We start from the raw sequence: 16891 nt of genomic DNA, 5'->3' as shown, positions 1-16891 counted from the left end.
TTTGCAAATTAACAGCTCTACTCATTTGGCCCTGTTAACGAGCTCAGTTGGGCATGCTAATCAAATGTTATGCACTGTGTGAGGAGAGCAGCATGATAAAATAGAGTTGTCGCCTCTCAAACTGAAAACTGCATGGCAGTACCTAAGCCGGCGCAACACTGTTTACCAACACTGGGTGTGTACACACTGACAATAGTTGCAATAAATGCAAAGTTTTTTGAATTAAAATTGTAAAAAATAAAGAACTGCCAAGTAGGCAATAGGCCAAACCAATTTCATTTTAATAAGTAACTTCTATAATTCATCTAAATAACAAATTACCGCCTCACAAGTTTAAATAGCACTTAAATGTGGTACACTGGCAACAGTGTGACCAGAATGGTAAGATGTACTTTCACTTTTATCGAGTTTCCCGCCCAATAAATTGCGACGAGTAGAATTAAACAATTTTTAAATTAATTTTTATTGTAGGATTTTGCTCTTAAATGATAATAGAGTGAATGTTAGAGAGTACTGTGTATTTGTCAAACGGTTATTTTAAAATGTATAGGATTCATTTGGATAAACATATGCTTACAAATAAGTTCATAATTTATAATTATGAAAAGAAATAATTGTTGTTTTGTTTGTGTGTATATATAAACTTATATATGTATATATTGTTATTAAGGATTAGTCTATCTATTAAGAATACCAATTTTGTCACTTGTACGTATACGCTTTTCCATATCCATATGCAATATTCAATAATAAAATCATTTTAAGAAACTTTTGTAATACACACGCAGTTGAAGAATTTTTTCACATCATCATGAGATCTTTAAACATTAATTGTGTAGTTTGAAATAAAAAACAGCATTTGAGTTGGTCTGGTTGGTCATCTGGTCAACAGCTCGCATTCACTCCTTGTTGCCCTGCAACTTCTTCCAGGTGTCGCCCAGAGCCTTGGCAAAGTGATCGTCTACAGAGGCCTCAGTCTTGGTGAATATCGAGATGTTTGTCGATGAGGTGGGCGAGGCAGGCGGCGTATGCGTCGATGATGCAGCGGCTAATCCCGGCTCGGCTTTGACACGTATAATAGCTGGCATTGTGGGCGGCGTGGGCGTAGACGCCAGCACGTTCACATACGCTGGCGGCGGTGTATTGTATCTCGGTGGCGTATGATGTGGAGTGTCCAGCGCACGCTCTCGTCTAGCGGCAAGCGGCACATCCAAGAGCTGGCTGGCGCCAGCTGGCGGCAATGCAGACGGCGAGGCTGAAGCTGCGCGCACTGGCGGCGGGGACAGCGACAATGGCTCCTCCTGCGGCGGCGGCAGCAGCTCGTGATGCGGCGATTCCGGCGCCGATTTTAACGTGGGCGAATGCACAAGCGGCAAGACCAGCTTGGACAGCGGTGAGTGATGTGCCGGTGGCTGCTGTCGATAGCCCAATGGTGAAACCTGCTGCATGGGTATGCCGCTGCTGGCCACCACTGGCGCTTGTGCTGGAGCTGGTGGCTGAGGCTGTGGCGACGGCGTGGGCGACTTCAGCAGCGCTGCATAGTCCGGTCCCAGCGAGCGTCTGAAATGCTCATCGATGTCGCAATTGGAAACAGATTCTGCAACAGAAGAGATGCAAGCAAGTTAATACAAGATTAAGGCAGTCTATTGATGCTGAGGACTTACCCGCGCTACGATTGTCATGTTCACGATTAGCGTCGGCGTGATCCTGCAGCTCCCGCTTGGGCGGCGCCTGAGTGATAACGCTGGGCCGGCTGGCGCCAAAGCCACCGCTGCTGGCACCCGCCAAGGGCTCTCGGTACGGCGGTGGTGGCGACGCACGTTGATGCTTCACCGTGCTCGATGTTACGGACATGTCAATGGGGCTATCCATGTCCAGCTCGCGCTGCCTGTCGCCAGCGAATGCCTTAAGCACTTGATACTCGGCGCGTTGACGTCGCTCGCGACGCCACTTGGTGGTTGGCAGCTCCTTGGAAGTCAGAGGCGTTTCTATAAATACAAATAAATGCGAAAATGAAATACAGACAATAAACATAAATTATAATTAAAGACAAACATTTGATTGTGGTTAGCGCTGGCATCGCTTGAATTTTGATTATGGGCCACAATGGAACTTGTCGTGTGGGCGTTATGAATCACATGTAGCCGAGAGGCGAGCCCCACTGCGCAAGTCTACACTGGCAAAGAGCGCGAGTTGTCGCTGTCGCTGTCGCTGTCGCCGCGCGTAAGTTTGTTGCCTAAGTCTTTCGTTTTTGAATGAATTTCCGCTCAAAAAGAGCGCTCGAAGCTTTACGATCCCGAGACGCGCTCAGAAGGTGGGCACAACTTGAAAAATTATGCATAAAAAGCACAACAACAACGAAATGAAAAAACAAAAGCAACAACGAAGACACCGTCGCCTGTCGCTAGCAAAAAACCACACAAGAAAATAATAAAAAGAAATAAACTAAAAACAATCGAAACTTCAAGTCACAATAAAAATTGGTTAAGAAAACTAGTTTTTCTACAAACATGCGCATGTATGCGTGTGTGTGTGTGTGTGTCTACAGAGTTTACACTGCGCAAAATCTGGACAAACGTGGCCGGCATCCTAATGGATAATGGCCCAAGTTTTATGGCGTGGGAAGCTAAAGGCGCTGCGTGGGCTAACAGACGTTGAACAAAAAACTAAAACAACTCAAGCACCGTTTACTCTATACTCTGCCTTTGTTAAGTGTGTGTGTGTGTGTGTGTGTGCATGTGTGTTTACTCCAATTTCTGTTTCAGTTTCAGTTTGAGGTTTTTCTTCCTCTGTTTTTTGTTGTTTGCGCCTCAGGAACTAAAGTTTAAAAATAAAGCTGAGCTGAGCTCTGAGCATGACGTGCGGCGGGCCACTCCACAAAGCGCGTCGTGGAGAACTCCAAATGCGAAGGGGCCAGGCCAAACCAGTCAAACGACTTCTGCACATTTCGAGCAGCGCTTCCAGCATTGATATCCCCCTGGTTGCGGACAAAACGCATGAATGAATGAATGAATGAAGGAGGCGCTGGCCTGGCCTGGCGTTGGTGGACGTTGTTCGAGTTGGAGGCGGCTGAGACTGCGACTGGGACTGGGACTGCGATTGTGGCGGAACCAGTTGAAGTTGTTGTTGTCCTGTTTTTGGCAACGTCACCGCGGGCTGCAATTTATTTATTATTTTTGTTGTTGTTGTTGTTCTTTGGGCGACTGCGTCACAAGAGGAGCTACAAACACAGCAAACTGGTTGTTGCTCTCTGAAGTTTTTTTTTTTGTTGTTTTCTGAAGTGGACGCAGTTGCAACCAAAGTAAAAACATGAAAACAAGCGGACAACAAACACCACAACAACAACAACAGCAACAATCACTATGACATTAGTGAGTCTTGGCTGCTGCTGCTGCTGCAGCAGCGGATGATGATGGGGATGATGATAATAATAAAGAAACATTCAAATTTTATTGCACATTTCCGGTCGTCGCTCAGCTACACGATGCTCGCTTGGCCGGCCGACCAGTCGACTTGGTTAGTGGGGGATCGGGATTATGGATCATCAGCAGCGCTGCTGCTTTCATTTCATTTTGCAAGCATCTTCTGTATTATTTATTTATTTATTTATATTGAATTCGCTGTTGGCTATGTCGTTGTTTGATTGCCCAGACCCCTGGCCCCATCTTTAGCTTTAATCAAATGCAAGAAATGCTGCCAAATCGTTTCCAAGGCTTCAGCTAATTGAAAGATGGGGGAAATAGCGGTCAACTGTTCATGTTCACGGTTAAGGCGCTGGGGCTGGGGCTGGGACTGTGCTACTAACCCAGCGGGTGGGCATAATACAAGTCTAAAATAAATTAGGGCCTGCGCTAAAGCAGTTGCAATTATTTATAGATTAGAGGGGATTAGCTCCCGCATTGGGCTTAGCGACGGATTAACATTTAATTTACTTTACCAGCAGCAAAATATTTATAAGCGGCTTAAGTTTATAAATCAATGCCAACAATGTTTGAAAGCAAATACTAAAGATGCCATTTTAGGAAGTTTGAGTATAGAATTTAACAATTGTTTTATATTTAAATTAGCCATAATAAATTTAAATCAATTGACGAATTTATTAAGCTTTCGCTTTTATATTTAGATATATCTATTAAGCCAGGTAAGCAACAAAATAAATTAGTTCAGGAAATGGCGCAGAAGATGCCAAATGGCAAAAAGCAACGTCCGCAAATTCATTCTAGAAATGAAAGTATAGTAGATTTTCGATTCGAAAGGTTTATCGAGACTTAAAATCTTTATTGTGGTATACAAATGGCTCGCAAATTGCTTAGGACACTGCCCTAGGGATTGGTGTGGATAAAGATGTAAAGATGAGAATAACAAGCTTATTAATTCTTCTCCAAAGTCAAGCGGTGTCAAAAGTTCTAAGTCCCAGAGGTAAGAACTTAACTGGATGAGCCAAAGACTGAACCATGAAGTGAATGCAAGCTAAGAGATCAATTAATTGCAGTGGGGATAGAACAGTTAAGGATACCTTTAGATATTGTTAGGTAAGCAATAAAAGCTTGGAAATTAAATTACACGACTTTAACTTCAAAAATGCGAACTTAGCGCTTGCCAACAATCAAAATTTAAACACATTTCATTTAAGCTTTTTTAAATAGTATAACAATGAATTTAAGATTGATGGCGGCTATTATTATATTTTAAAAAGTCATTTAAAATCATTGCCTACACAAATATATTTGCGAAACTAAATTAAATGTGCACGAGCTTAATAAAAAATGTTTGTTTTTTTATATTTTTTTTTAACTGTAGCTATTCGCCACTCCCTAAAATTTGAGATTCTTAATAGAACTGAAATACACACATTTGCGTATCAAAGCTGATGATGAAATCCCAAGATTTACTTATGTAACATGGGCTTTTGAATTAATATGAATATATGAAAAAATAGATTTTGTCTAGGCAGATAACAAAACTCGTTAAGGTGCTCTCCCATAAAGAACACCCAAGCCCAAGCCCCAGAGCTGAACAGAGATCGCGATGAGGAATAAACAAACAAAAAGCAAAGCAACTTGCACTACAAGCAACAGCAATAATAATAATAATAATAATAATAATAGCAACAACACACACACACACACACAGATTTGTTGCTTATGCAAACAAGTTTGTGTGTTATTATTATTAAAAGTATTTGTTGTTGTTGCTGTTGGTTAAAAGCTGAAGTTGGTTTATTTTATTTATTATTGCGAGCGACGATGTCGCAGGCGTTGCTTGCTTACTTTTTTTTTTCTTTTTATTATTATTATTTTTTGCACCGGCTTATGAGTCATGGCGTTGTGCACGACTTGATTGCAAATCTGGCTTTAATATGTCAACAAATTAAAAGAACAGCAACAGCAATAGCAACAACAAGATCCCAACCACTGAGCACTTGTCTCATATTTGCTGTTGATTTAGTAACTATTTGCCCAGGCGCTCATTTCACTCGGATCTGGGTCTGGGAATTGGAAAAGGAATGGCAGCGGCTGCTTGGGTGGGGTGTGGGGTGGAGTGGGGTGGGGAGGCAGCCGGCGCCTGTGCGCGTTTGTAATTGAAAGCATTTGTGTGATTTGTGCAATGTGAGCAATTAACTTGTGTGGCGACGACGACGACGACGACGACGATGACGCTGACGCCGTAAACTTTTAAACGTGGCCAGCTAGTAACAGCAGACGTCAGTCAATTCAGTTCGTTAAGCGTGAGCGTCAGCGTCAGCAGCGGCATGTGGCGTAGTAAAAGTGTTGCCAATATGATTAGCAATTTAACGCTTTTAGCCAAACGCTTAACTGGCTCACGCCATCGAACATCAACATCAACAACACGTTTGCTCTGACGCCGTCATCTCTACATCCCCCCAAGAAGCAAAAGACACGTCCTAGCCCACGCTTAAACAATAGTTCAAGCAGCTAAAGCAACCACCCAATCGATTGCTCGCGATTGCTCAATGTGCATTCATTCAGCGAGTGCCAGCAGTTGCCTCCGGTCTCAGTTTCTTTTTATCAGCAGCAGCAGCAGCAGCGGCAGCAGCAGTTGTGAGTAGTTCATTCATTGAAAAATGGTCACGTATGCGCCTCCACCTGATCCCCAAGGCCTGCGCCTTGGTGGGCAACTGAACTTTAGCATTTAGCCATATCGCATTTCACGTGAGCTATGACTGCCCCAAAGAGCCAAAGTCAGAACACGAGTTGGAGCAGTGGCCAAGCACTAAGCGCGTGCTCAACAATTCTCTGAGAGTTGCTTGTATAAAAAATTGATAAATGATATATAGATCGAACACATAAAAGTCGAATATATCGAATACATTTAAAAACTAAATCAAAAACACTTATTAAAGTTTGAATGACTTTCTTAATGTTTTATTAAAGTTTGAATGACTTTCTTAACGTTGAAGTGTTTGCCTCATTTCATAGCTTTGATTTAAATTGCATTTGCAATTCTATAAATTATATATTATATAAACAAATAAATTAAAGCGCTAAAGGCAAATTGCCTATAGGCAAAATTACTTGCTTATTAAATTAATTAATATGATTTATGAACTGACGATCCCTAAGTTTACTTCGCAGACATTTCCGCTTAAATAGAAGTAAAAAAAAAGTAGAAGGCTGTAACTTCTAAATCAATCAGCGATACCACAGAAATCTCTAGGGAATATAGTTTCTCTCAAATCAGAACGTAGGAGACAAAGGCACCTAGAGAGGTTTTTATTGTTTGGAATACTTCGACTATTAACACAAAATTTCTACAAATGCAGCCCAATGTTGCCTGAAACTAACTCGAAGCTAGTTTTGCGTTGCTTTGAAGTTTGATTTCAAATCTATGATCAGAATGTAACAATGTCCTTAATTAGAACATGTAAGTTGGCTTATGATTATCATTGCCTAGGCGAATTAGAAATAATACCTTTTTGACAGTCAATTCGAGGGTTAAGTTATCTTCTAGGTCTTTTGTTTTTTTTTCCTAAGAAATTCATCAATTTAAAGCTATAGACAGTATGTGACAAAAGTTGCATTTACGCTCGAAGGTCAGAAGTAGTTTTTCAATTTCCAATGGAAAACACAAACCTTTGTGCAATTGCTGTTGATGTTGCTGTTGTTGTTGTTGGTGCTGCTGCTGCTGTTGTGTGTAGAGCTGATGATGCATGGCTGCTGCCTGCTGTAGATCGCGCCAGGGCTGCCAGAGCAAGCTGTTGGCCATGTTGCTGTTGTTTTGCTGATGCGCAGCAATTGGCAATTGCTGGTGTTGCTGCTGCTGTTGTTGTTGTTGGTGTTGCTGATACGAGAGCGGAGCTTGGTGCTGGCCCTGCTGATAGGCGGCTGCAGCAAAACGCAGCTGCTGTTGCGTAGCCGCGAGCACAGCGGCTTGTGCTAAATCCTGTGCGAAATTGGCCGGATAGCTGCTGCTGCTGCTCGTTGGAGGAACGGAAAGGAAGCAACTACCTCTGCTGTTTGCCTTGGGCGAACTGGCGGTGGAAGATGCCGCCGATGCTGCTGCTGATGATGCTGCCGATGATGAGGAGCAGGATGCTGTCGATGATGCTGCGGACGATGATGCTGCACTGCTGTTGCTGCTGATGCTGTTGCTGCTGATGCTGCTGCTGGAGGCGGCGGCGGCGGCCAATCGCTCGATTTCCTTCATGCGATTGTAATATTTTTGGCATTCGAAGGCGTTCAGTATGCAGAGATATTCCATAGCGAACAGTTAGCTAATGCTGCATGCACTTGAATATGAATACATATGTTTGCAGTTGCCACACAGCAAAATCACAAATTATAATTACAATCACATTGGCCAACAATCGCGACGACGACGACGACGACGACAACAACAACAACTGCAGCTGATAGCGCGACGTCGATCGCGGCGTCTTTTTATTTGTTTCTTTTTAAAATATATATATATATAATTGTTGTTGTTTTTTATGACGTTTTTACGTATGCGCTTTGTTGTTGCTGCTTTAGTTTATGATTACTTTTTTTTTTGCGCTACGCTTCAAGATACACACAGCGGCAGCGGCGGCTGTTATAGATACAGATACAGAGCCACAGCTACAGATACAGATACAATCTGTTTATTGTTGTTGCTGTTTGTGGAGAACGCGACTCAGCGACGGTCTCGGGTTACAATCCCCAGTTTCAGTCTCTCGCTCGCGCTCGTTCCCGTCACAGACTCTGGCACTGTTGCAGCAACGGGACGATGGTGACGGTGACAACGACGTGCGGTTCAAGTCGACATTTAGCGAAATAAAAATAGCACGCTTTTTTTTTTGTTCAAACACACACACACACACACACACACAGAGACACACGCGCGCGTTTATTATTGTTGCCTTTTTGTTTTGTTATTTTTCTGAGTAATAATTTGCATAGAAATTGACGACAACGTTGCGACGAACGTTTTACTCGCTGCTGCTGCTGCTGCTGCTGCTGAACTTGAGCGCCAGTTTTCGCTTTCAGCCCGAGCTTTGGCTTTGGCACGATACGATTACGATGACTGTTGTGTGTGTGCGATACCGATAGCAAGCAGCATGCTCACTACTTCACTTAACTTCAGTTCACTTTACTTCAAGTTTACTTTTGCTTGGATTCTTCTTCGCCCGCTTTTGTAGCTTTGGCTCTACCTTTTGCTTTTTGTCTCTGGCCTTTGCTTCCAACCGACGAGACAACGACGAAGCGAAGCGCGCTTTAGTTCTTTGCGGCTCGGCGTACAAACTTGGACTGATCGCTGCAGCGCTCTCCACTCACGACTTGAAGACAGCGCTGCGCTGCGCTGCTTGCTTAGCGCTGCCCGTCTAGCTTCGTTTGTATATGTGTGTGTGTGTGTGTGTGCTCCCAAAGCTTCGTTTGTCGCTCAATCTGAATTCGCAAGTGAGCGCGCAAGTTGCCCACGGGATGTTGATATGTTTGTTGTTGTTTCTTTGCAATCTGTGGCTTTGAAGTTGCACACACTCGCACGCTTGCTCTCCCGCTCTCCCGCCTCTCCACATGCGCGCTCTCTCCGTCTCTTCGACGCGTCCCGTGTAGACTTCTGGCCTTAAAAGCCATTTGCACTTGCGCCAGTTGGCACTCGTATTATTTTGTTGTTGTTGGTTTTTATAGCTTTTTCTTACCAATTTCCGTTTTGTTGCCGTTGACGTTTTGCTATTGTTGTTGTTATTGTTTGCTCGCTGACTGCTTTCATTGCATTTCGTTTAGCTTTTCGGTGATTTTGTAATTGAAAACAACAACAACAGCAACAGCAAGAGCAACAGCAGTTACTAAGAAGTGAATGCCGCTTATCGCCCCAACGAGAGAGAGAGAGAGAGAGAGAACACCTTTCATTCTGCCCCGCTGTTCTCTTTAAGGTTTATGCCCAGCACGCGTAGAGAATTGAGCAGAAAAGGGTAACGAAATGGCATCAATTGAAAATTACCCACATTCACCGATTCAACAGAATTGTTATTCTGTTGCACTTTTTATATTTTTCGGGCTTTCGTTGTTGTTCTTGTTGTTATTATTGTTGAAGCTTAGACGTTGGCGTTGAGTTAGGTTGGACTGGGTTGGGTTGGGCCAAAGGCGAGGTTGAAGTTAAACTCGAAGTTGGACTTCGTCGCTGGCTCAGCACATGGCGTGGGCGATTTTTTGGGCCCGGTCACTGCATGGAGGCTCATTATAAAGTTTACACACATATTTATACCAACACACATACAAACAACACTCCAAAATTATACCCAATGGTATAATTTGAGTTAACTACTTGCTTGGAAAGTGGTGTAGAGTAATGTGCTTGTGGAAGTTATAAACATTCGATTATAACTTAGTATATTAATATATAATAAATTTTGGATCAGCCTAACATTACCATAAAGACCATTTAACTTTATATAATTAACTTAATTAATTTTATTTTACTTTTTATACCTTGATAATACATTATAAGTTTTATATGGTTAACTGATAGTAATAATTTTTAATACTTTCACATTTTGTTTTATACTTTTGCTTGGCAACATTTTTTATTTCATAACTTTCAAGTTTTAGTCGTAGCTTTATAGCAAATTTGTTTGTATTCAAACTTTTTATTGACAATATTTATTAATTAATAGCAAGTTCTTATGGTCAGCTGCAGCATATTTTGTAGTATTAGTTTATGACGTGCAAAGACTTAACATTTGCTTAAATAGGCTTAAGAACCTCACGCATTTATTTATTTGCTTAGACTTTAAGTTTAATAGGCTTGTAAACAGCTAAAGGTTTGCTATCACTATTCAAATTGCTGATATCATTCCCACTGGGTATTTGCTTACAAACATACATACATTCAAATGTATATATGTATATATGTGTGTGTGAGTTTATAAATGTATTTGTATGGGCTGCAAACTAGCTTGCGAAAATGACAACAAAATGAAACAAACAATAGGTCGACAGTACAGCCACAATAACGACAACAACAACAACAACAACAAAAACAGTAACAGCAACAGCAACAACAATCGCAGTAAACATAACTAAAAAGTGACTGTTGCTTGTGCTTGTGGCTGTGTTAGTTTGTTGTTGTTATTGCCGTGGCACGTTGTGCTTTGGGTTTGGTACTACGAACAGCAGAAGCCATTACTGCAACCAGAAGTAGCAGCAACAGCAACAGCAGCAACAACAACAAGCAACGACAACATGTAGCAAACCCGTTTTTAATTCAATAGCAGGCCCATGAAATTTTACGCCCGATTTGTAGTACAACTACTACTGTTGCTGCTGCCAGTCCCCACTGTACCCCCCTTGAGCAATCGAAACAGTTGCTGCTTGGCCAAAGAACTCGCAGCGATTGCAGCTTAATGTGTTGCCATCATATGCGCGACTCCAAGCGCTCAGCTGTTCCAGCTGTCTCCCTGTCTCGCTCTCGCAACGCGCATCTCGTCAAGCTGCTGAACTGGCGACCCCGTCTTATCTGTATGCTTTGGCTATTTGCTAATCCGTGTCAAAAAAAAAAAAAGAGCGAGTAAAAAATTTGTAATTTGCGCTATTGCGTAGCCAGGCTAAATCGAATTTAAACCAAATTGAGAGCCCCCCCAGTCCGACTGCGACTCCAACTCGAACTGATTGACTGGCCTGACAGACGGCGCATTGCCGACGCCTCAGACGTCTCCGAGCTTAGCTTTAGCCACTTGGTGTGCCTGCTTACTCATCAGCAGCGGCAAGTTGTGTTTAATTCTTCCTCTTCTTCATTTAGTTTGTTTATTTGTGTATATAATTTTTTGTTTTCTGTGCGAAAATTCGTTGTATAGCGTGAAACATGCGCACGCATGCGCAACGAGGTCAATCAAATGGCAATCATGCCAGCAACAACAGCAACAGCAACAATAGCAATACCAACAGCAGCAGCAACAGCAACAATAAAAACAAACAAAACAAAGCTACACCAAAAAAAAATGGCAAATTACAGCAACGAAAAAGTTTGTAGATCAAAGAACTAGCCAAAAATACATTTGAAAGATAAGTACAATAAAATGTGTGTCTTATGTTGTACTAAAAGTTATTAACACACATTAAAAACATTTAATTTTTTTGAAAGGTTACATAGTTGGCAAATATTTGTGCATATAAGTAGTATATAATTATTTGCAGCTTAAGCTTATAAAGCTTATAAAGCGCTGCATTAAATAAAATTTAAATTTTATTAATTGCTAGCAACAACTTTATTTTTGGCAATGTCATTTTGCATAAATGTTTGTCTTATATTTATTTCAAACTTGCAGTAACTTGTTGAAACTTGAGCACTAAATTTCGGCTCAATGCGTTCGACTATTTATTGATTGATTTAAATAATAAAGCCATTGGAATAGTTGTTATAGTCATTTAGTATACTAAACACATTATTTTGCAGTTTTTATTATAGAATAAATATCATTAGTTTTCTGTTGTGACAGCTAAAAATAAATATAACAATCAAATATTTAATTTTAATTAAAGAATTTCACAATTGTTGCATTTATTTGAATTTGTAGATGTGGCATGAATCACATTGGGAAAATTGTTTGAATAACTCAACACTACAGTCATTTAGTTCTTGAAACTAGTTGATTAATCAAATTAAAATGAGCGAAAATCGTTGAACTGATGAAGCTTTAAAATCAAGCTAATCAATTGGCGAGTGGTGGGCAATACAAGAAGCAGGCTTCAAAGGATATGCCAAGCAGACATCTAGAGAAGATTCTAATTTAAATCAAAATCAAAAACTGAACTGCTTAGTTGATATCGAAACTAATTGTAAGTTACTTAAGTATGGCCTTAAAATTATAATAAAATACTTTTGTATATATAAATTCTTTTATTCCTACTGAATTTAGTTTCAGCATAAATTGCACAACAACTTATTGTAACATTATTAGCATATATGTATATATTGTACTAAATCTACAGATAGACAAGTAATGTCATTATTGTCGCCAAGGTTGCGACAGTTGACACTCGATCAGAAGCAAAAGATCCGCTTGGCTCTTTGTCAAGCTAAGCAGCAATTCAATATTACGCCATAATTGAGTTTATAAAGTTGAGGAAGAAGCAGCAGCAGAAAACGAAACCCGGAAAATGCTTGGCTAATTGCAAATTTTGTGTTTAGAAATTTGACTTTGCACAAATATGAAAATGTCAACTGGGTCACCATCAATTTGTATTGAGTACGGAAGTGTCAAAGGCAATTTCTTAAGCAAATACAAATTTGGAGCAGCAGCTGGAGATGACACATCGGAACGGTCTCAGGCCAATGGGTAATTTATATGAATGCATGGCTTTTGCTATTGTTAAATTCAATAATCTAATAGACAGACAGTATATTTCGGTGGGTAAATATATCTATTTACATATAAAATATACGCAAAATGGCAACACAAATCAGCAGAAACCAGTTCAAAATTTAAATAAAACGCAAGCGTGCGCGCGATTTGAAAACCAGTTTATTGCTAGTAACTAAGTATATTTGCCAAAAGCAGCAACAATAAGAAGAAGAGCTGCGATATCGAAACATCAAGAACAAATAACAATACAGCAATATAAATATAGTTGTCATTAGGAAAATATCATCCGGTGCTAAATCAAGCGTGAGAAAAACATAAAACAAATTGTTCGAACGAAAAGAGAAAGAAATCAATGCAAATAAAGTTATAGACACACAACAGCAGCAAAAACAACAAGAGATATGACTGACATATAATTAAATATTGTATGTGTTGTTGTAGTTGTGGCCAGTGTCAAGTTTATCAAAAAGAAAAGAGTCGCTGGGAAAAGAGTCGCTCGCCAGAGCCTGCGGCGCGGCAAAAGTCGCGCCGCAAATTTATGACCAATGCAAATAGTCAAATGTTAAAATAAATAAATAGCAAAACCCAGCAGCTAAAGCTAAGCAGCTCCAGCTACAGCTCGAGCAGCAGTGAGTGCAAAAAGAAAGGCGGCCTAAGATCGGTTGGTCGGTCGGTCGGTCGGTCAGGCAATTGGGCATTGGCCAAGTTAAACGAGTTTCTTTGCCTTTTTGGTCGAGATTCGCGGCAATTATGCGCTGCGCTACGTTTGGCTAGTAAAAGGAAGAGAGTGTTTGCCACCAAGCTCTGAGCTAAGCTAAGCCGAAGCTTAAGCCAAGTTAACAGGCAAACGAATGAAGCAACCAACGGGCCAACGGGAAATTGAAAGGCCATGTAAATTACCTGATGAGCTGACGTATCCAGCTGTGCCCGCTGAACGCTTCTCCACTGCTCCACTCGACTCGCTGCAGCAAATTGCCACAATTTCTTTTCCCTCTCCCCCTCTCGCTCTTCGCTGCTGCTGCCTGCCTCGTTTCACAATTTGTGTAACAACTATTTGTTTATTAATTATGGGCCATACAACAAACAGCTGAGCTGAGTTGTGCCCAGTGGCCGGCTCTGGGCCTAATCGACCCGCTTTTCAGCTAGACACAAGCTCCTCTAAAAAAACACGCGTGTGATTTATGAAGAACCAATGGGCAGACACGCTTATGACAAATTCATTAATCATGAAGCCCAGGCCCAGGCCCAGTCCCAGTGCCAGGTTAACGACATTCTCATTTCGCATTTTCCACTACAACAACAACAATTTTTGGCTGATCAATCAAACGCCAAGTTAAGGGCCCGAATCGGACAATAAACAGAACTGCTGACATGTGTCAAGCCGACGCCGCCGCCGCCGCCAGAGCAGCAACCACATGGAGCGGGCGGCGTAGTGGGGAGGGTTACGTTGAAAAATGCGCACATTAAACAAAAGTTTTTGAAATAGTCACATATTTTTAAATTGTTGTTGCCGCACTTACATACATACGTATGTTTATAAATATGATTGTTGCGTATTCTCATATATATATACAATATATAATAAATAAATTCCACAGTCTGCTGACAGCTGTACGCATAAACATATTGTATATAAGCATATATAGTATATTTCGACTCAGGAATTTGTCAAAAATATGTATGCCAATGTTGATAAAGACATCTTGCAATGGGCTAAAGTAAACAAACATAAATAACACGACTCAGAGTTCAGTGTCGGCGTTTTTTATTTGATTTATCAGAGTACGTTCTATATATAAGTTAATGGGGAAGCTGCTGCCGCTTATCAGTTGCAGCTATGGGCAATGTGCTGAGATTAAAGACTGCCAGTTATCAGAATTATTATAAATTGTGCAATTAACAAGCTGCAAATAGTAGCTTAATTAATTGTTAACAATTAACAAATGCAGTGCAGACTGCATGGCAATCCAATAGATTTTGCAAACTATAATTATCAAGCGTTCACTGTATATATATTTTGTATATATGTTTTGCATTTTGTATAGAAAATACCTAAGTCAATCCATTTCTTTGTCACGCGTTTTGTTTGTCGTGCGGCACACAAATGCAAATTGCAAATATGCACACACACACACACATGCATATATATATGCACATATGTGTATGTATGTGTGTGTACATACCACATTGACCGTCCAATTCAAATTCGTGCTCGTCTCGACGTCAACGTCAACGCCAGCGGCTGACTATTGATAACGCCCGCGCAAAGCTTAGCAAAGGGGGCACAAACGGGGCTTGAAGAGCCGCTGGGTGAGCGTAGAGGGGGGCGGAAGCGTGAGAGCAGTGGGCGGCGGCGGCATGCAGAGAGACATTTGCCGTCGACGTCGTGAAAAATGCGGCATTTGACACATTTATGAAAATCGGAATCGGAATGCGACGTAAACTCATTTTATTGGAATGTTTTGTTTTGCCTTTTGCTGTGCTGAAAAAATGTTTTATTTTCAGTGTCGATACGGATACTCCACACATACACTGATGCAACTGTATCTGTGTGTGTGTGTGTTGTGCAAGCCTTTGGCAGAAGAACTCTTTGGAACTGAAGTTGCGACATATGCTGATGAATCATGCGACAAGTCGACGAGGACATGCTCATGATCATGCATATTACATATATATGCATGCATGTATGTGTGTGTAGTCAGTTCAAAGAAGAACATTTTTAAAATACTTTCAAGTTTTTAAAGCCGCAGCTCAAAGGTGAAAGCCATAAAGAACAGCCAGACGGAAAGAGAGGTAACTCAACTTAACAACAACAACAAGCTAAAAGTACAAGATGTCGTCAGTCAGTCAGTCGGACAGACTTTAACAATCAAATTTTTAACATTGTTGTCGACTTATTTAAACGGAATTCTTTAATGGGGCTGCCTGAGGTCGCTGATGGCCAACACAGTGTGGAGTAGTGTAATGTCAGTGGAGCACACTTACCACTCGCATTGTTTTGCACCATGGTGGCCGCTCTGGAGAGCACATCCAGCGCCGATTCCATTTTAGTTTAGGATGTTCTCTGCTGCGCTCGCAATCTTCTGCACTGCATGAGTTTTCAACTGTAAATGCAAAGCAAATATTTAAAATATAGTATATGCATATGTATAAGTATGTAGTACAACTGGCTAAACATATACAAATTTATACATATGTATGACTTGTATGTAAATGGTACGCAAAACTGAACAAAGACTGTTTTGCTGCTGCTTCGAAAGCAAAAAAAAAAAAAAAGTAAGGCGAAATCCTGGTGGCTGCAAACAGATTTCAGTTTTCATCGTTACATCGTCACTGCAGCAGCAGCAGCGCTTGTTTGTTGGGGGCAACTCACACGGGCTGGCAGGAGGAGTGGCAGGGCCAAACACGCTGCAGTTGAGACAGGTTTGACGACGGCGCAGCAGCAGCTACAGCAACAGCATCCGAAATTTGGCAATGAAATGACCAACTTCAGCAACTGAAATGCCATATTGTTGCCAAGCAGGCAGCCTGGCCAGCTAAAAATTTTGTAGGTGTCTTTTGTTTTACCTTTGCCTTTTGCTCGAACGCCTTCAAGTATTTGTTGTCCTTATGTAGATAAAGTGCAACTGTTTCAGCGCTTTATTATGATTAATATTTAAAATATTTTGTGAGATCTGCGTTAGAAACTTGTATGCACTTCTTGTTTACTTGTTTTTTTTCGACTTGTTTAATTTCACTTCGATAGCAATAGTTAGCTCTTCGATACTAATTAATCGGCTACGATTGCGACGTTGCTACACAACATGAAATACGGTCACACTTACTGGTGTGGAGCACAAATTATAATAGTCTTTACATCAATAAAACAAACTGAAGCTGCGAATAAAAACGAAAGATATTTTGCATATATGTATAATAGAAATAGTTGTTGAAACACACAACCTTTTGTTAATTTTAAAAATTACATTTTACAATGTATTATTAACAATTTATTTGGCAGTGCGTTGGCATACATAAAAAAATTAATACAAAATAATAGCACATATTTCATTGCCACTTCGTCATGCTGATTAATGTTTATAAATAAAA

At 40.8% G+C, this 16891-nt stretch overlaps 1 protein-coding gene across 2 annotated transcripts; it reads right to left on the bottom strand.

Moving 5' to 3' along the window:
• Positions 1-624: 624 nt before the first annotated feature.
• LOC108600945 (putative uncharacterized protein DDB_G0277255) lies at positions 625-16506 on the bottom strand. 2 transcript variants are annotated; one of them, XM_017988789.2, is made up of 4 exons: positions 16370-16506; positions 15788-15906; positions 1665-1988; positions 625-1597 (listed from the first exon to the last, which is right to left on the bottom strand). In XM_017988789.2, exons 2-4 carry the CDS (start codon positions 15846-15848, stop codon positions 900-902), a joined length of 1083 nt encoding a protein of 360 aa, XP_017844278.1. In that variant the 5' UTR covers positions 15849-15906; positions 16370-16506; the 3' UTR covers positions 625-899. The 2 variants fall into 2 exon arrangements, with proteins under 2 accessions (XP_017844278.1, XP_017844277.1); XM_017988788.2 differs by lacking the exons at positions 15788-15906; positions 16370-16506 and adding an exon at positions 7095-7893.
• Positions 16507-16891: the final 385 nt, after the last annotated feature.

This window comes from Drosophila busckii, chromosome 3L (genome assembly GCF_011750605.1).
Source record: "Drosophila busckii strain San Diego stock center, stock number 13000-0081.31 chromosome 3L, ASM1175060v1, whole genome shotgun sequence".
In the NCBI taxonomy this organism is placed as follows: domain Eukaryota; kingdom Metazoa; phylum Arthropoda; class Insecta; order Diptera; family Drosophilidae; genus Drosophila; species Drosophila busckii.
Note: the sequence above shows the minus strand (reverse complement) of the source record. Positions and strands in the feature narration are given on the sequence as shown.